This window comes from Uloborus diversus, chromosome 4 (assembly GCF_026930045.1).
Source record: "Uloborus diversus isolate 005 chromosome 4, Udiv.v.3.1, whole genome shotgun sequence".
Lineage (NCBI taxonomy): Eukaryota > Metazoa > Arthropoda > Arachnida > Araneae > Uloboridae > Uloborus > Uloborus diversus.
The window spans coordinates 150763575-150785283 of NC_072734.1; the positions used below are offsets into that span (position 1 = coordinate 150763575).

The window sequence follows — 21709 nt, forward strand, 5'->3', positions numbered from 1 at the left end:
AATCTGACCATCTTCATTTCTTAAACCATATTAAACTGATTAGACCGCTAAAACTCTTGTAAAATCAATTGCGGCGTAAAGCGGAATATGGAATCTCAATTCGCAAAAAATAGCAAGTACTTTAAAATCTTTTAATGTCTGGTCTATATCATACTTCCTATTTTGTGACAATAAATGACTTTTATTTGTATAGAAAAGCTGTACAAGCAGCAGCAGCTTAATGAGACCCTGCATTATCTAATTAAAGCTGAAAAAACGTTTTTTTTTGCACATTTTCTAGTCTAATGATTCAGGTAAAGAAACACTAGGTTTAGGGTCTTAGAACTATTTAAGCTTAATTTCATGGTTTGAAACACACATTTATTTCCTAATTGACGGAGGATTTTCAAGTTCTTTAATGGTATCGGAAGTAAAGATTTTTTTTCCCCAAAAGCTCGTAGTGCTATATAAACTAAGTAACGTCATGCTTCCTTTGCATAAACCTGGTTACGATCTTATAACTTTTTCTTTTAGTTTATCAAAACATGATTCATTTGGTAAGTCATATTCCACTCACTTTGAATTTTAAACTGAATAATTTTCTAAGTTTTGGGCAATGATTATTTCATACAAATATTTACTTTCCCATTTTAAAATTTTGTATATATTTTCAACAACCCTAGCTAAATCTTGTATTAACCGGGGCACGTTTACGCGGATTTTTTCAATAAATTTTCTAATTTTTATGTTTCAACTTAGGAAATTTTAGACATGACTATTTTATGAAGCAGTTAATGGAGTCAAAATTAGTATATTCATTCGTTGCTCAGTTTGAGCTTTTAACAGTTGAAAAAAATATATTTTTGAGTCCCACGTCGGTTTACGCATATTTATTTTGACACCTAACGTGGTTCTGTTAGTGTTTTGAACATAATGTATCAGCATCGTTAAAATAAAGCAAATTTATTTCAGACTGAATGGTGTATATAAACTTAAAGTTGAAGAGGCATGAAGACAGCACTATATGATTGTAAGCTATAAGATACGAATATGTAACTTAATTAAAAATCAAATGGAAATTTTCAAAACTAAATAGCCTGAAAATACTAAAAACGATTGAGACAGTTTGGAGCGAAAAAAGCGTCGGGGCACGTTTAGAAGTAAGACACCGTATGAACGTGCGTAAAGGTGCTCCGACGTCAACGCGTAAACTTGCCCCGTCGCAAGTTTGGATTCATTTTCGACGTGAAAATTTTTTTAATAACATTTCAGTTCATACAAGTACAATTCTCAAAAGAGGATAAATTCTGCTAATTTTTACATATTTGTTCTTTTTTCACTAAGTATTATTTATTCAGAATAAGCTTCAAAACGTTCGACACAAAACTTACTCAACTTGGTAGAAAACAATTACTTCTGCGTGCTAGACCGAAGCTCGACTGATGCTCAAAAACTTGTAAGAATATGAGATAGAGAGCAGCATCAATCTGATATGACTGTTGGTTCTCCAGTTATTATTCGTTTTGTAAAAGTGCACTGCGTAAACATGCCCCATGCGTAAACGTGCCCCGGTCCACCCTATTTTTTTTCTACATTTGACATGGACTTCTTGCAACCCTTCATAATCCCTTGGAGACCATGTGAACGGCTTTGGGAAGACTGCTGTAGTAGATCATTGGTTCCCAACATTTTTTTTTATTGAATTCTTCATGAAAATTCTGCTGGTCGATGCGTATCACTGACCGTGTTATACGTTTTTGAGCCAGGAAGTAAAATAAAGGCTGTTTATAAAGGCACGACATTAATAGCTTTACAAAATGTGCTTGAATTTAAGTGAAACAAAAACTCTTCACTAATAATAAAGCTCAAAGTTTGTCTGGATCTCTGTCGTGATGTCTCTCTGTGTCGCACATAGCGCCTAAACCGTTCAGTCGATTTTCACAAAATTTGGCACAGAATTAGTTTGTAGCATGGGGGTGTGCATCTCGAAGCGATTTTTCAAAAATTCGATTTTGTTCCTTTTCTATTTCAATTTTAAGAATATTTTATTGAGCAAAATTATCATAACATGGACGAGTAAATTACCAAATTATCATAATGTGAAACCGTAACATGAGCGAGCAAATGAACATAGCAAATTGGCGAGAAATTTAGCATCCATTATTCGTAAATATGCAGGTGAACCAAATGACCTTTTAATTTTCTACTACGGACAATGCCGTGCGGGTACCACTAGTATGATATAAAACTACAAAACTATAAAATGACGTGGAGTATGATTGTTATTTTTCGATGGGAAACATCGTTTATGAGCATAATGATGTGTTTCTGGCTTAAAGAATAAGAAATATCGTGGAAGACCGAGTCAAGTATTTCTTAGTGGTGACGTTGCTCAACTCACGCTATTTCTATGTTACTGTTACACAATTGATTATTTAAAAGTCACACACATCTATTAGTCAAGAATCCAACACTGGAAATACATTAGAAATGTTGATTGATTTCTACTTCTCTTCTCAGACAAGGAGCAAAATGCTTCGTAACAATAAAGCGAAGTTTTCAGTGTAGTAACTAGACAGTTCGCAACCTGCAATGCTGTGTGATAGTTATTTCGGTGTGAGGTGGTAAAAGGAAAATGGGACCAATGGGGTCGTTTCCAAAATTTTAAAAGTATTTTTTTTTTTTTTTTGAAAGAGCATGATTATAGGGATGACATAAGATCTGACCATTTTTTAAATAATTTGTTTAAGTTTAATATTTAAAAAAATAACTTAAATCGGTGCGCTTTCATTGTTTAAGCTTCTGCCGATGACATTACAAATGATGAAATGCCATTCAGTGTTGCCATTCACAGAGCAAAATATTTAATTCACATCTTTACTCACGTGTATTGGCAACGATATGGTTGATAGCAAGCGTAGAGCGCAATATTTAATTCGCTTCTTGATTATCATAACGTGGAAACAAGGTAGAAAGATGGGCCAAAATGCATCATTTGTGCCGTCATCAAAACCACGCCTTGTTTGAAAAATAGGACATTATAAAAAATTAATTAAAAAATAACTGTTAGGAAAATGAAAGTATTTTCTGGGTCCATGTTATTTTTTTTTTTTTTTTTTTTGCTTATTCTATCAATTTCAGTGACAAAAAGTACAACTTTTTGTCACTGAATTGATGATTTTGTGATCGACATTACTTAATTTTTCTTAGATCTACACTACTTAATAACTTTTAGATATACACTACTGAATGATTTTCAAGTCTACTCTACCAACTGATTTTTAGATCAACACTACTCACGAGCAAAACGAGTCACCGGACCAGTCTCGAAAATATTCCCCTTCCCCACACGTTTTTAGTGTAACTTCGCTTCATATGCTTCAGTAAATCTGTGTGCAGGATTAGCTCTCATATGTGCGTAATCCGTTTGGAATAATGAGCGATCCTTTTTTAGCTTTTACAACACACTGTTACCACTTTAGCTAAGGGTCTGAATGTATGTAAATATCTAATGGCTTTTCGGTTTTGCATACACTATTATCGTTATGTAAAAACTAATTTTTCGGATTATCCACGGATTCGCTCATCCGTGGTTACCTATTCCGCAGATAGTCGAGAGTTTACTGTATCCCAATTCTTTCAAATAAGTAAATAAAGGCTGCTCATAAATGCATATACATAAGTAGCTTTACAAAATATGCTAGGATTTAAGGAAGAAAAAAATACATTCACTTTCTCACATTTTGGAGAGAATGATTTTGAACCAAAAATGTCTTTAAAGAGAAAAAAATGAAAAAAATAATGCAAAAAAAAAAAGGAAAGAAAGAAAGGAATTTTGGAAGTAAAAATGTTAATTCTAAACTATGGCATTAAATATATTATTTTGTTATTAAAGTAGTTGGCTTGTTTAACTCTTTGGGGACTTTCGAGCATTGGAGTTAGCAGTATTTTTTTATTTTATTATTATCATTTTTTTAGTGAAGTACATTTATTTGGCACAATAACTTATATCTTTGATATAATTAACACTGATATTAACATTCTGCTGTTTCCATAAAATGAAATAAATGTAATTTATATTATTAATTTGTATTCGATAATTTATCAAATAGCATTGATTAGTTAAGTTCATTACGGAGCGCAGAAATGTCCCATGATGGTCTTTATGGGAAGTTCAAATGTATATGGAATATTTTCATTGTAGTTCGTGGAGGGCTTTTATCTTATTTTCTTTTAATTAAAGTTGTTGTTTTGGTGCAATAAAGGTAAAATATTGACACAAAGTGGAAGTAATACAACGGAATGTAAAATGAATGATGTCATAAATCAATATGGCGATGTTACTATATTTAATGCCAAAAAATGAGATCCATAACTCAGTCAGTTTGGCGATATTACTAATATTTGGCGAAAATCTAATCAACCCGAGAAATTTTCAGCGTGTCGTGTTACTGTAGAGATTTCTATCGACAACCTCATCGTAAAACTCTTGTCCGCATTCATTCGTAGCGCCACAAAACAAACGTATTTCGGTTTTCAGAAAAGTTATTTCTTCCCAGTTTAGTACATAACTAATACGTTAATAAATTTACTAAATACATGATTAAATTACAGTTTACAATGTGGTTGAAATTTTGTTATTATCATTGTAGTGTTCCTTGAATATAAATTGTTCCGTTTTTCTTTCGATGTAAATGCGTCATACTGCACTTTTCCGTTATCAAAATAGCTGTAAGTACAAATAAAAGTAATGGAAATATAATATTAAAAAAAAGGAATTTAAATATTATAATTTTTTACGCGTGTTCATTAGTTCACATATTCCTCCGAGAACAAATGTATTTTCTACACTTAAAATTATTGAAGAATCATTGACGAAAGTTTTTTTTCTTATAGTAGTATCAAGTTTGCGCTGATGAAGAACACAGACGTGAAACGTTATATCTCATTGAAAAAATAACTTTGCTACCGGAGAAATTTCTCTATACAACATTCATGAAGAAATTAGCACTTTTAAGGCTGATAGTTTTAACTGAGATTATCATCTATTGTTTATCCTTGCATGCAGGTAATAGAAATGCACAAAACCAAGATACATAGCAATTTTTAGCAAAATTTTACTGTTCATTAAAATTGTTGCTTTATATATTAGTTCTCTTCTTCTTCTTCTTCTTCTTTTTTTTTTTTTGTGGATAAACTATAACTTTGTTAATACTTTATCAAACTTCATAAGTATGAACTCATTTTAAAGATATTATGCGCGAAAAATAAGCATTTCCTATTTCAACTGTTTCCGAAAAATTACAACCCAAGAACCGCATTTGAGAATTCCCGTGTCAGACCTATGCTGTTATCTAGGAAGAAGCAATAACGGTAAAAATTATGTCGCTGCGGTTTAAGTTTATCAATAATGAAAACATCTTTTCAATATTTTGCTTAAATATTTTATTATGAGCAACCTGATCGTTTACATGTATATAGATAACTGTGTTTCGTATTGAGACATAAATTAGTAATTAAAGAAAAATTAAAACCATTTCTTTAGGATTTTCTTACTTCCCGGTTGACTAAATAGAATGAAAATTGATATTTTCACCAGAACCTGATTATACACCCCGCCTGCAAACTAGTAAGCAAATAATAATACCACAACAAGAAAATTTGTTTAGACAATTTTTGATGTTAGGAACCCTGATCTGCCTTGTATTAATTGGTATTGAAGTAAATTCCTTCAAAGGTGAATGCCAACAGTCGTGAGGTGGACTACACTAGATTGCTTAAAGATCCAATAGTTTCTGTGGGATGCAAGGCAATACTTTTTGTGTGTACTTTTTGTGTAGGTTTGTGTTATCCTAAATCAGTAAATTTACTGTTTTAGGCCTTTAATGAACTGACAGCTCTCGCTACTGCACAAGTATTTCAAGTAATTTTTACTATCTCCATGAATATTTGCTTTGTTCTTTGTTGTGTGTCTGTACTTGTGGAATCTAGATATTTTTTTTTTGAAGCTAAGTTCCCGATTTGAAATGTTGGATACAGTTCAGAATCGGATAATAATGCAAGAAAATGAGTCTAAAATGCTCTAAAGTGTCCGAAATTTAATATTAAAGCCCTAAAATAGAATAAAAGTTAATCTCTCCATAAGAAGGAAATACTGTATCGTTTCCTATTTGGTACCATACAGAAAAGGCCGTAAAAATCTGCTCCAGGTGATGTTTGTTTGAACTATGTGTGATAACTTGAACGCTTGGTATAAATTATTTTTACCAAGAGTTCAATACGTAATTATTTTTAAAAGATTCCAAACGAAATTGTTTGAAGTATAAATTACTTCAGTCACTGCAATCTATCGTATTGAATAATTGTCGCAAACATGAATTTCTAATTTAACAAAGTATGACTTTACCTATTTAAAGATAGTAAAATTATTTTGTTTTCATTTTATTCTCATTTTATTTCTCTAGATCATCCTAGCTCTAACAGTTTTGTCTTCCCCGCACCTAACCAAAGCGGGTGGTGGTTACTACGGCAGCGTCGGACCTGCCTATGGAGCTGTAAAGGGCCTCGGCTACGGGGGAATCGGAGGCCTGGGTCCCGCAGCGGGCCTAGGCTTCGGCTTGTTTCCGGGATTGATCGGATTTCCAGGGATTGGTGGCCTAGGCTTAGGCGCCGGCTTAGGTTACGGATTAGGTAAATCTCCTGCGCTTGCATACGGTGGCTACCCACTGTTGGGTGGATATGGTGTGGGACGAGGACTTGGTTATGGACCTGGTGTAGTTGGATGACGAGCAACAAGATACAAATTCACAATTAACCTTGACTACGTATATTCTTTTGAGACTACTAATTGCTTTCAGTGGTCATTGCTCAGTGTTCATATGCTTCCTTTGTTACTTATAGAATGCATTATTATGCACGTGTTCTGTTCTATTAAAATAACTCTTTATTTACGTATTTTATTTCATTAATCTATGCGTAATATAAAGCTTTCTGTGTTGCCGAATGTAATGGTTTCATTTGATTTATGAATCATGTTTAAATTCAGTTTTATAAACTTAGGGTTAGGAGTACACGCATTATATGAGGCATACTTACGTTCACAAGAAAACAAACAAAAAAACATGGTTATGAAAAGGAAAAAAAGTCATTAAATTAATAATTTAGGATCTGAAAAAAAAAAAAAACTTTGAGTAAGGAAATCATTTTTCAAACGCAAAGTAAGCTGAAAATTTCAGTTTGGTTCTTTTAATATAGTAAACGTTTAGAGTTCAGTGTATAAGTAATGTATGAATAAGTTTTACTTGACACATTTTATTCAATTTTCTAAGCAGTTTTCAAATCTGATTTACGGACTTATTATATTACAAAGTTGCAGCATTTACAAGTTGCAGTATTTGAATTTCATGTTTAGCTAAGAAATTTAGTTTAAAATCAATTTCAAAGTAAGATCACGGCAAGAGTAGCAGAATTGAATTTGAATCACGTGCACTTTAAGTGGTGAAAATGTGGTGATATAATGAAATTGTTCATATGTTATGATACACATTTTTAAAAAATCAGTCAATTTTGAAATCTATGCAATTATTATGACTTTATAGACGATTTTCGAGTTGCTTGTTAATGTACCGTAGAATTTCATTGTTGTTCTTGTTCTGTCATTTAAAGTTGGATAATTTAGTTGTAAACGTAAATAAAAAAAATTGCAAACGATTTGCTGAAATAGTATTTATGTGTTGTATTTCATAAGTTGTTTAGTTTGTAATTGTATTATTATATTTGTGACATCTTCAACAAAATAAAAGTTTTTCGAATGGAATGCATTTGTCTTTCTTGGCACGACAAATTATACAAATGATCGGAGAATCTTTCTTGTTATGGTCAAACAAGTTTTAAGGATATGAAATTAAGTTCAGAGAAGAAAAACAATCGGTATTATGGACCCACAATGCGTAGGGGAAGGTGGTCGAAATTTGCGCCATTGACTTCACAGGGCTGTTCTACCTTAAATATAACCACAACCTGCTTAAATAAATGAAACAATGGACATTGAAAAATTGCTACCCAAAGCATCTGGGTTATTTCGTTCGTTGTTAAATTAAAAAAAAAAAAAACCTGGTGTGCGCAGAATTACTCTTACTCAAATCGGCCATTTTTGCGCACCTCATCTGTTTCTTAAGAAACGATATGAAATTAAAATGTAAATGGAATTAGTGACTAAAAAATATCAGAAATTTTTCATGCACAGAAAACGCCTTTTAGCATATTACAAATTGATAGGCTACTTCGTATTGAGGGGTTTTATTGGCTTTATTTGAAGAACGCACTTCGTTGATAAGAGTAACATTCCAGGAAAGAATGCTACCTTCAGGGGACTAAAAAATTAAAATCTAGTGTTTTGAGTCCTGTTCGAGGTGGCAAAGATAGTGTTTTGGGTGTACGTTAATTGAAGTTCAGCTGCTCGAGTTTAGCCTTGAATTGAAATGAATAAAGACGCGCAGATAATTTTTATGCCAAGCATATTTCATTCTGTTCTGTTTATTAAATGGGCAAAAAAACGATGGAAAAAACATAACTTACGGTCAGTTTTTCTTGTTTAATAAATTATTCTGCATGGATATAGACGTCCCCTCATCGGCCAGTACCTTACCGCAGAAACATAGTTCGCTACCGCAGCTATCTTACAAAGTGGGATATTCCATTTACAATAAGTACTCATGGGTTTTCACGAAAGTTGGCTGGAGTAGACGTCCAACTGTTCAAGATCAATAAAATATTTCTTCGTTTCGTCATTTTACCGAAATGCTGAAACCAATCGAAAAATAAACCCCAGTCATCCATTCAACCTTAGAAAAGCTGTTAACTGCTCCGATTGGATCTCCATATTTAAGTTGAGGAGACATTTTCAAGCGCAGAATTATAACTTAGGAAAAAGGAACTGTTGTAGAACCAGATTGTGATTTGAATGCCCGTCGTTAACGATTTTTGAAAATATATGCTGTGAACTAACTAATAATTCAATAAAAACACATAAAACACAACATTAAAAGATTGGTGTTGTTATTTAAATATTTTTGTTAGTTGTTACCGCGCAGAATTACCCCAAAAGAACAGTGCAGAATCAGCCGCAGAGACAGACATTTTTATGTACTGCCTGGCAGTTTAGAACGTGTTCGATTTGAGTACATTTGCTATAAATATGCAAGACTAATTACACAACGTCAATGACAACTACAGCAACAGAAAATAAGATTTTCGCAGTAACATTTTAATTGAAAAAGATAGCTAGTTGTAAGAAATAACAAGCAAAAATATCATCACACATCCAGACAAAATAACCAAGCATAGTGTCGTCTTCTCCTTTAAGTTTCCAGTAAGTTCTCAAGTTCCTCAGCAAATTGCAATTTCATAGACATGACTAAGTGTATAATGCGAACATGAGAACACAAGTAAGTGTTTTGGATTGTTAATTGTTACTTTTGGAATAGAATTGGGGCGTTTCCAAAATTTTAAAAATACTTTTTTTTCTGAAAGAACACGCTTAAAAACATAGGGTATAACCATTTTTAAAATTATTTAACAAAGTTTAAAATTAAAAAATATATTTTAATCAGTGCGCAGATTTAATTTTATTTTTTACGCTTCTGCGCATAACAAAACAAATGATAAAACGCCATTCACTGATGCCATTAGTGCAGAGTGCAATATTTTGGCTTTAGATAAAGATAAAAATATTATAGAGCAATAATGAATTTCATGTTTGCTTCAGAAATCTTTCATTCAAAACCCTTCGAAACGATTGCGATTAATATTACTATTTAACGGCAACCATTTTTTTTTTGACAATGCGTAAACATTCAGGTCACCAATGGAGTAGCACTCCAAAGTACATCACTTGTGACGTCATAAAGACTGCGGCTTATTTCCGAAATCGGACATTTAAAAAAAAAATAACTGTTTTAAAAAACATCTTTTTTTTTGGCTCTATTATTATTTTTTTTTTTGCTTATTCTATCAATTTCAGTGACTAAAAGTAGTACTTTTTGACTGACGGAAACATCCCCATTAGACTATATCTCTTCTATACCATCTCTATACTCTTCTATATCATCTTAAACAGCTAATTTCATCAGTTTATGGTACAAGAGTGGAAAGTGTCTTACAAGTGTAAACTGTACTAATTACCAATAACGGGAAATGAAGCTCTTTTCGAATAGCTTAAGCTTTGAAAAGACCGTTTACTGCCTATTCATTTAAGAAAGGTATCCAAATAAAATAAAATAATATTAAAATGAGCTATTGTTTCTTAAGGTTTCTTCCGAAGGTACAACCCTTGTCTGAGAGCCACCGGAGCGAGAAAGCAGAAAATGGCCACAAGAAGCCTGGATTCTGGTGAAAAGCAACTCGGTCGTGAAATTGCTCCCAACTTCCGAATTTCATCAGTTATACCAGGAAAAGAACGCAGACTCCATTTGGAATAGAAATCCCTTTAAGAGGTCGTATTTTATGTCCTGAGGTTTTGTTGCAAGGACGATCGTAGTAAGCTGTTATCAAAGACATGAATATTCCATTCGCATCATTCTCTAAAGTGAGATACAGACGTACCCCGATTTTACGAATTCATTGGGATCGAAACTTGTATGCGTAAAATCGGGGTTCTTCGTAATATCGGGGTGTGAAAACAAATTTAAACGAGCTGATGTGTGCATCACATGACTTCCTTTTACTCCAATTCAATGTCATTTCCCCATTATAACCAATTTTAATGTGATTCTATTGTTCACTCTCTAAATATCACCAACAGTAGCTAAATTGAAACTAAATTTAAAATTAAAAAAAAAAATTGAAAAAAAAATTATCGCCAAATTTGTCGACAAGTTGGCGAATTATACACAATTATACACAAATTACTTAATTATACACAAATTATTTAATTTAATTATATACAAATTATAACACCACTTGAGTTTAAATCGAAATTAACAAATTATAACACTTCTTGAGTTTAAATCGAAATTAACAATGATTTCCACCCAAAAAGGGGCAAAAGACCTCCTCAGGAACATCTGAATGCAACCAAAAGGGAAGGTGCACAACTAGGTCCCACTAGGAGTCTTCGTACCAAATTTCAACTTTCTAGGACATACCGTTTCTGAGTTATGCGAGATACATACACACATACATACGTACATACAGACGTCACGAGAAAATTCGCTGTAACTAATTCGGGGTTCGTCAAAATGAATGTTACGGGTGTCTGTAGGTTCTTAGGCATATATCCACGTGTGGTCGGGTCTAAAAAAAAAAACTCAACATTCATTCGGGGGTGAGAAAAATGGAAATTAAGGCCGATTTTTGAGTGAAAATTTTTTCGCGAATACAATACTTCCTTTTGTGTAAAAAGAAGTAAAAACTGCACTTACCTTATCTAAAACCCCTAAAATGCAACTGCGCAAAAATATCCATAATTAAAAATTGTACACATTTTATTCAGCATTCCACGACTTGTTACACACTAGTTAATTTGAAATTTCAAACTACAGAGTAACAGATGTTTGTCAATTTCCTTTATACTTCACTTGAAATAGTTCTCTTCCGACTTTATGAAGAGAAGAGAATACTGTGTCATATGCAGCCTGCTGCATGAGATATGTTTTTAGTTTCCAGGCCATGTAAAGCATTTGAAAAAGTAACAGTTTTAATAAGAGCTTCATTATCGCTTTCTGCATCAGAATCAATATTAGTTGGCTGCCCCCTCTCCCGTCAAAAATTGTTGATTCCAAGAAAAGTCTTTTTCTGCTTCGGACAATATGGATATAGCATTTGCAAAGCAATCCAATAATTCCTAACTCAAATTAACAAAAAAAAAAAAAAAGGCTGTTAAAATAATTAGTTAATTCGACGTTTATTATTAGGTAAATAGGGGTTTTTGTCTTCATTTTGGTGGGGGAAGAAGAAAAATTCGCTAAATCGCGAAATTCGTTAAACAGAGGCTCGTTAAATCGGGGTCTGACTGTACATCTATGTAGCTCAAGTTTGGTTGTTTTTGACAATGGCAGTAAAACATTTTGAGGTGATTTCGATGTTGCAACTTAATAAATGTAAGAGGTATTAAAAAATCGAAGTACATTTGAGAAGTTTGGGGAAACAACTATTGTAATGTCTGTATCTCACAGCCAGACCCAAGTAAGTCCAAAAATTGCGATTTTCCGTTTATTAGTGCATTGCATCTAGAAGCCTATTCTGTATCAAGCCATGTAAACGTAATTATAAAAAAAAATCTTTTAAATTTTTTACCAGAGTTAAAAGAGCGCGTGTCCCATCCTTTGCATAGGCCAGAAAAAGTTTTTCGTCTCTCCTGTAAAATTATCATTATGTGACTTACGTCCTTCTGGCTCTGGAGGGTACAGGTATTATAGATAACACCAAACAATTTTTTTTCTAAAGCTCGGCAAGAGAGCCAGAAATCCCTTCAATATGTAAGTATATATAAAATACCTGAATTTTAGTGAGTACGTAATTTTTTAAATGTTAGTAGTTTTATAATTTCAACAAAATAAGGGATTCCGTTTTAAACCTAATCTACCCTTCACTCTCAGCTCAACTGTTTTATTCATTTATTTATTCATTCGTTAATGGAACTTTTTTTTAAAAAAGAAAATTTATTGTTGTAAAATTGACGAAAAGAGAGAGACATCACATGAAAATTTGTTGCATCTTTTTATTAAATAATTTAAAAATAATACCCTATTTTGTAATTTAAAACATGTTTTGAGTATTCTTCATTTATTTACCAGTGCAGGAATTTGACAATCTTAGCGCATCCGGATATAATCGCCAAAATCACTGATCGAGTACTGCTCTGACGTCACCAACAATGCAACTAGCGATAAAATGGAAAACTTATGTCCGTCAATACCCACCTTAGTACAAATACAAATACAATACAAATACAAATGTGACGACCAGCAACAGGCTCTGGGCCCAGCTAGGCTGGTCCTAGTCAATTAATTAGTCCCCAATGAAGATCAATGGCCCTCTTAAAGCTATCCACTCCCTTGCTCATTACCGCCTCTTCCGGTAAGCTATTCCAAGTGCCCACGACCCTGCTAAAGTAGTAGTTTTTCCTGATTTCCAAGTTAGCCTGAGATTTAAATAGCTTAAAACAATGACCCCTTGTCCTGCCTTCCCCGCAAAAATTTAACCCATTTACATCTTTCATTTTGATAAATTTAAATAACTGAATCATGTCCCCTCTGACTCTCCTTTGCTCCAGGCTATACATGTTAAGCCTATTAAGTCTGGTATCATAATCTAACTCTGAGAGTCCCCTTACTAATTTAGTTACCCTTCTTTGAACCCTTTCCAATACAAAAATATCTTTCTTCAGATAAGGCGACCAAAACTGAATAGCATACTCCAAGTGAGGTCTTACTAAACTCCTATATAAAGGCAGAAGAACTTTCTTAGATTTGTTTGAAATAGATCTATTGATAAACCCAAGCATTTTGTTGGCTTTGTTACTAGCAATACTGCACTGTTGACTAAACTTGAAGTCCTGATTTATAAAAATACCCAGATCCATAACATTTTCTGCCTGATTTATGACTGAACCCTGTAAACGATATCTCATACGCTTATTTCCATGACCAAAGTGTAGCACTTGACATTTCCCTACATTAACTGCCATACCCCATTTATCTGCCCACTTAGTAATATGATCTAAATCCTCTTGCAGCTGTTTTACTTGTTCTTCATTTTCGACAATCCCCATAACTTTTACATCGTCAGCAAAACAATTCATGCTTCCAGAAATATTTTCATTGATGTCATTCACAAATATAATAAACAAAAGAGGCCCTAAAACTGATCCCTGAGGAACCCCATTTAAAACATCACTCCAATTAGACTGATTTCCTCTCACAACTACTCTTTGCTTCCTACCAGTAAGCCAATTTCTAACCAAAAGTAAAGTTTTTCCTCCTATTCCTATGTCAGCTAACTTGCTGAGAAGAGCAACATGCGGTACCTTGTCAAAAGCTTTTTGAAAATCAATACAAACAACATCCACACATTTTTTAACCGACTTCAAAAAGGAGGCGGTTATCAGTTCATACCGTATGTATGTTTTTTTTTTGTTTGTCCACTCATAGCGTCTCACCTAGTGAACCGATTTTGATGATTCTTTTTTTAATGGATAGAGGATGGCTCAACTTAGGTCCCATTACTTTGTTTGACCATATTTGTTCTTTAGAAAAAAAGTTATGGGCAAAAAACAGTAAATTTCCCTATTAAATGATTAAAATGATATTGTAGCGAAGTTCGCACGTTTCATCCGTGGATAACGGTGGCTCAGTGGTAGAAGTCTCGTCTCCCACACGAGCAACCCGGGTTCAAATCCCGACTAGGACAAATTGAATTTTACTAAAATTTCGTTTCTACCGTTTCCCGAATTTTCTCGAATGTTCTATTATTTTCTGTATCTTTTCAAATCTGGAAAGTTCCAGCACTTTTTAACCGACTTCAAAAAGGAGGCGGTTATCAGTTCATACCGTATGTATGTTTTTTTTTTGTTTGTCCACTCATAGCGTCTCACCTAGTGAACCGATTTTGATGATTCTTTTTTTAATGGATAGAGGATGGCTCAACTTAGGTCCCATTACTTTGTTTGACCATATTTGTTCTTTAGAAAAAAAGTTATGGGCAAAAAACAGTAAATTTCCCTATTAAATGATTAAAATGATATTGTAGCGAAGTTCGCACGTTTCATCCGTGGATAACGGTGGCTCAGTGGTAGAATTCTCGTCTCCCACACGAGCAACCCGGGTTCAAATCCCGACTAGGACAAATTGAATTTTACTAAAATTTCGTTTCTACCGTTTCCCGAATTTTCTCGAATGTTCTATTATTTTCTGTATCTTTTCAAATCTGGAAAGTTCCAGCACTTTTTCAAGTTGTATATAAGGAGATGTAACGTTCATTCGTGGTTCTGAATAAAGATCTCGAGTTGAGACTAACGAGTATTCGCTTCATTTGGCTTTCACATTGTCTTCGCTATCTTCATCTACGCGACAATATGAAACTCATTGTTATACAAGTTTGGTGCCATATAACTGTAACATTAATAGTAATTGTAATGATAATTTTGAATAAAGGCTTTTCTAAAGTAATACAGTGATATAGAGCCGCACTTCTTACTAGGTAACTTCTTTACTTTTACTGAAATATATCTACATTTACACTAAAAAGAATGAAATAAAAAAATTTTGAAAAAAAAAAAATAGAACCGACTTCAAAATTGCTCTAAAAAGTGAAAAATAATTTTATTCTTTAAACACCATCGATAATACTTTTAAACATAATTTTTGAAGTTGGCGCAAAAACAAAAAGTAAAATCCATTGTAACCATGCTTCGTTCATATTTTTGTCAAAAAACCATCCAAAGTTAGGAACGAAACATTTATATCGTTACTCAAATATGCTGTCATCAATGCGTAATGCATGTGGTAGTGAAGAAACTGGACGTGGTTAAATTTATACTTGTAGTTGAGTTATGGCTGTGAATGATTTTATCGATCGTTTTTGCGCCAACTTCAAAAATTATGTTTAAAAGTATTATCGATGGTGTTTAAAGAATAAAATTATTTTTCACTTTTTAGAGCAATTTTGAAGTCGGTTCTATTTTTTTTTTCAAAATTTTTTTTTGTTATCTAAAGCTGAGGTAACCTTGTCGTAGAAATGCAATAAATTAGTAGTACAGGATTTACCTTTCCTGAAACCATACTGCAAACTAGTCAACAGACTATTAGTCTCTAAGAACTTCATGATCTTAATTTTGATCAAAGTTTCGAAAATCTTACAAATCACCGAAGTCAAACTTACAGGTCTATAATTCCCAGCAATACCTTTAGACCCTTTCTTGAAGAGTGGCGTTATGTTAGCCAGCTTCCAGTCCTCTGACACCGTCCCCGAGTTATAAGAAGCATTGAAAATATTCAAAATAACATCCACTAATTCCTCTGCACATTCAACTAAAATTTTTGGATAAATATTATCTGGTCCCGGAGCTTTAGTTGCTTTAATCTTTTTCAAAAGAAATAAAACCTCCTCCCTGGAAAATACAAAATCCTCAAGCTGTATAATAGCTTGTGTCTTGTTAGTGTCAACTGTTGAGATACAGTTATCGTTAAACACACTGGAAAAAAAGTTATTTAGAACATTTGCAATATCCCTATCGTTTTGGATTAAATTTCCATACTCATCAACCAAAGGCCCAATTTGACTGTTTCGAGCTTTCCCAAAATTAGCGTAAGCAAAAAACCTCTTAGGGTTCCCATCAATGTCATCTGCCAGCCTTTGCTCCAATTCCCTTTTCTGAATCCGTACCAAATACTTAAACTTTCGCCTTGCCTTACCATACTGGAGCCTCTCCACACTCTGACCAGTTTCTTTAAACTGACGAAAAGTGGCTTGCTTATAATTAAGAGCTTCTTTAGTCTCCCTGGAGAACCACATGGGCCAAATTTTGGTACTCACACCTTTTCTCCTAAATGGAACATAGTCCCCAACCGTTTTAGCAAGTTTATCCTTAAATTCTGTCCACTGCTGATCTCCGTCGCTATTTTCCAATCCTGACGAAAAAACCTCTCTCCTCGAGGGTACGAAACCATAAAATGATTAAAATTAATGCGAGGGTATTATTTCATTGTTGGATCACTTAAAATTCAGTAATTTCATTTTTAAAAGGTAGTGTCAGTGAAAACTAATAGATATTTTCGTATGTAAACCGGATGTTAGCCGTTTCATCTCATCGGTGGTTAGACTGTAGGAAAAGATTCCGATTCCGCATTTTTCTATAACAGCGTAATTTTGTTAAAAAAAAAAAAAGAAAAGAAAAACTTTGTATTTATTGATTAGTTTTATAAGAGCTCAAGTCCCAATCTTTTTATGAAGTAAACAAATGTTTTTGCGCTCACCTGAAAAGTAGTGAAAAGTAGTGACTTACGTCAGTCTGACTTTGAGGTACAGATATTTACTGGAACACGTAAAATTTGAAGGCCAATCTCTCTGATGAAAAGGCAATTTTCTCCCGTCATACCGTAACGGGTTGTTTTCTAGTTTAAAAATAATAAACTATTTCATAATGGGGTGGTTTCCTTCAGTCAAAAGTACTACTTTTAGTCATTGAAATGGATAGAATGAGCAAAAAAAAAAAAAAAAAAAACATAGGCCCAGAAAATACTTTTATATTCCCAAAAGTATTTTTTTTAATTAATTTTTTAAAATGTCCGATTTTTCAAACAAGGCGTGGTCTTTATGACGTCAAAAATGATGCACTTTGCCGCATCTTTCCACTACGTTTCCACGTTATGATAATCAAGCAGTGAATTAAAATTGCACTCTACGTTTGCTATAAACCTTATTAACCCTTGCGGCAATATTTAAAGTTCAGAACTGGGGAGTCGGAGTCGGTGTTGAAGAATCGGAGCCGGACTGGTATTGGGGAAGAGGAGTCGCAGTTGGTCATTTTCCCTCAAAGTCCACAACTCTTCCAGTTCTTGTGGAGTCGGAGTCGGACTGATTCTTGGGTAAAGAAATCTGAGTCTTAGTCGGAGTTGTAGGTTCTAAAATTTCCGGTGTCGTATTTGGAGCCAGAATCGATCATTTTGCCTCCGACTCCGCAGCCCTGTTTAAAACTCAAACAAAAAAAGTTACTGATTCCGTCATTTTCGTAAGTAGAAGGCTTGAAGTGCAATGTTATGGTTCTAACACGGCGAAGAAAACATTGTTTTCACTTCCCCATGAATACACCGTTACATTGTATTCATACGTGAAATCTTACGCCTAAGTGTAAATCCATTCACAAAAAAGAAATAAGTTTAAACGAACAGTAAAATCTTGAACAATGGGGTCTAAAGCACTAGCGGAGAACTCCAGGACTAATATGAAGATCAAAAACTTCCCGAAACAAGAAATGAAAATTTCGCATTGTCTACGCGGAGACCATGTCAAATATATTCCCATTTCATTTTTAGGAACTTGGATTTATATTTACGGGGAGCAGTAAATCGTTCTTAATTCTTTTTGTTTTGTGGGAATTTTGGAAGCGCCACTTGATGTCCTCCACTGATGATGAACTTATACAATAATTTGCACTTTGCGGCAAAAATTACGAGTCATTTCTTATTCTCAATGTCATGCTTTTGGTTTTTGAATAATATTTTTAGTGGAGTTTGTGTGGGGGCTGAGTACAACATAATTGTATCACCATTTTTTTTTTCTTATGAACATCTTCGGAGCTGAATAAAGGAATGGAAACTTCGAGCAACAATTCAAGATATTCTTCAGCTGTAAAGTTGTCTTCAAGCCAATAAAGATTCCTTGAATACAATGAATTTTCAGCACAATTATCTAAAAAATAGTTAGAAATAAGATAACTATATTGTAGATCAAAAATATTTTTTTATATAAAACACCGGCTTCAAATTGAAGTTTTGAATCGGTACATGGATATTGGCGAAAGTTATCAAATACATTAGTCTTTTGAAGATATAGTAAGGCATATACGAGTTCAATGTGACTGGGATTTTCTTTTGCTAAACATGCTTTTTGCATTAAACTATAGTTGATTAAAGTTTTACACGGCAATTTCCACTTAAAGAGAAAACAAGTGTTCATCTCAAAATTATTTTGTGATTGATTGTTTCAACAATTTCAACTTTATTTGGAAACAACTTATCCCTTGAGGACCATAGAATATATGTATATAGCCCATAACTTCAAACATTGCTTTTGAATCAACGAATTAGAAGGTAGTAAAAACTAAGTTTTTTTTTCTTATGTTTCTTATGCATCAAAATCTCAGTGTTGACGAAAAAATTAAAATCTGTTTGGAAATAAATCGCAAATTTATTTTTGAAAACATTTGAACTGACCAACGAAACCCGGTAACTGAAAGAAAAAAATCAACTACGACTTTTTTGAATTCGATATTTTTTTTTAGCACCTACCAACTCTGATTAAAATAATAAAAACTTACTTAATATCTTACAAAATTTATTTTTCCGTAATATACAGCTTGTTACAAAGTGGCAAAGAAAATTCACTTAAATAAATTTAAAAAAAATTGATATTAAAACATAATTCGTTTTTATTATGCAGTACAAAGATCGCAGTAACAACCAGCTGCGCAATCGCATTTCTACGTGCTTTCAGCACTCTGTAATTGAAGTGCACAAAGAATATTCACTAAAAATGTTTTAGACGGTCAAATCTGCTCCATGTAATGTTTCAATCAAATTTAAGTGAATTTTCTATTAAAAGCTACTTGGAAAACCAAAGTATTCATTTTTTTTCATCTGAATACATTGTATTCAAAAGTGGAACTTTTATGGCATGGCTTCTATTCTATCATTCTCAATGAAAGTAAAAAAACCCGCGCTTTGTAATGACACGCTTAATTTTTTAATGTAAAATGTTTCAACAAAAATTCTAAAAATTTCATGCAAAGAGTATCGAATGCGACAGAAAAATGAATAAATAATGAACAAAAACCGCTTAACCTAAGACTCCGTCTCAAACAAGCTTGTTAAAATTCCGCCATTACAATGTTATCCTCGCGAATCCCTTTTGTACCTCTTGTGAACCCTCAGGGGCTCGCAAACCACCGGTTTGGAACCTTGATTTAGACGATCTTCAACTTCGCGCCAGACAATAGCGCAGCAAGAAGTTACTTTCTAAGGACTGAGGTTTTGGTCATAACAGTCCTTACATGGATATAAACTGCGAAAATAGTGTTGGACATAATGTGCTAAAATCGAGTAATAATTTTAGGATTTTACACTCAAACCCCTCCTCTCGTCGCCCGTGAGACTGTTCTTTCATGGAAGACATTTTTCATTTTCAATTTCAGTGTCACCTACACGCCTTTTGCTGATGTAATTCTATTTTATTAGATTAACATACTACACCCACCACGAGTCCCGGACTTTTTAACCCATCTGGTCAAGAAGGTTCTTTAAGGGAATTTTTATTCATTTAAACACAAAACTAAAAAAGAACAATGGGGCGACGGTAATTATTATCAACAGAGAGACGTGATATGATGAGGACAAGGGCAAAAAAAGAATTACGTGAAAAAGTTAAACAGTTTTTTTTTTTAAACTAAATTTTATTTATCAGAGCAGACTTTATAAACACCCTGTATTAAGAGGAGAGGGGGGGGGGATACACAAATATGTCCCTATAGTTCATTACAGGATACATGAAAACTAGTTTTGCGAAGTGAGTCTAGTAAGAGTTTTATTTTCGACAACTTATTTTTATTCAAAATTATTTTTTCTTTCGTTCAAGTTTTTGTTTCTTCCAAATTTTGGATCAGAATGGTGATCTATTTTTAACTCAATACCACTTTTAACCATTATTCATAGACTTTTTAAAACAGGTTTTGGTTATGGTCATTAGAGCATGTACTTTGCTGATTGAATGGCTACAACATTGTTGCAAAAAGCTTCTTCCTCTGCAACTTTTAGTTCCGGGAACAGAAAATAGTCATACGGTGATAAATCAGGCGTATACGAGGGAGATTGAGAACGCAAACATATTTTCTGTTTTCTGTCTTCTATTTTTTTTTTCGGCTAACACTGTTTTTCTTCAAAGTTACTTTTCTTGAGGGCAGTATACAGTGGAAACTTTCAAAAAAAAAAAAAAAAAAAAAAAAAAAAAAAAAAAAAAAAAAAAATGAATATTTTCTATAAGTTACTTAAAACAGCAAAAAAAAAAAAAAAAAAGTCTTAGCATCCTAAATGTAGGAAAAATAATAATTAAAAAATTTAACATTTATGTCCTTAGATCGCACACGAGGGTCAAAATTTGAAAAAAGGATGAAAAAAAGTCAAGTTTCAAAACGTTTCATTAAAATATAATTGTTTTAATTTTTTGTTCTAATTCCATTCAAGTGCTTTCTTCAAAAGACGTTTTTCATGTATCTTTAAAATTAGTTACACTCTTATTAAGTTTTTAAATCGCGCATCAAACGTAAAATTTCGTGAAAGTTATCAAAATTCGACTCTTTTTTAGGCTTTTTTTTTTGGCACGCTGCAGAACTTCCTCTATAGTCCAGTTTTTTCAGTACTGTACAGGGTTTTTTCGATGGTGATGTAATTCTATTTTATTAGATTAGCATACTACACCCACCACGAGTCCCGGCTTTTATAACCCACCCGGTCAAGAAGGTTCTTTAAGGGAATTTCTTATTTATTTAAACACAAAACTAAAAAAGAACAAAGGGGCGACGTAATTATTTTCGAATAGTATCAATATATGTTATTGGTGTCATCATTGCAAAATTAAATACAATGAAATTAAATGAAAAGGGCAATGAAAGAATTAAAAAACAAACATACAAAAAAAAAAAAAAAAAAAAAAAGAGCATTCTTTCCCCCTCTAAAATTGTCACCGACAGAAAATTAATCTTTTAAATTTTTATTTTTGCTTCCCCCTTGTGTGTATTGATTGCTCTAACAAGTAACCCTACCCAAATGTGAATCAACGATCACATCAATAGAACACTTAAAAATATTAAACACTAATTTTTTTCATTTTAAATCAGCAACAGACATTTTCAACGGGGTGAAATTTATCCCCAGACATTGACATTGGATAATTATGATATTAGATGGTACAATATATTCTTTCGTTTTAAATTTTAACTACAAAAATTCATACAATGATT

The 21709-nt window shown here is 33.1% G+C and overlaps 1 protein-coding gene across 1 annotated transcript; it reads left to right on the forward strand.

Moving 5' to 3' along the window:
- The first annotated feature begins 524 nt into the window (after window positions 1-524).
- LOC129220920 (glycine-rich protein-like) lies at window positions 525-6764 on the forward strand. The gene is made up of 2 exons (XM_054855354.1): window positions 525-536; window positions 6444-6764. The coding sequence occupies exons 1-2, from the start codon at window positions 525-527 to the stop codon at window positions 6762-6764; spliced, it is 333 nt and encodes a 110-aa protein (XP_054711329.1).
- The last annotated feature ends 14945 nt before the right edge of the window (window positions 6765-21709 follow it).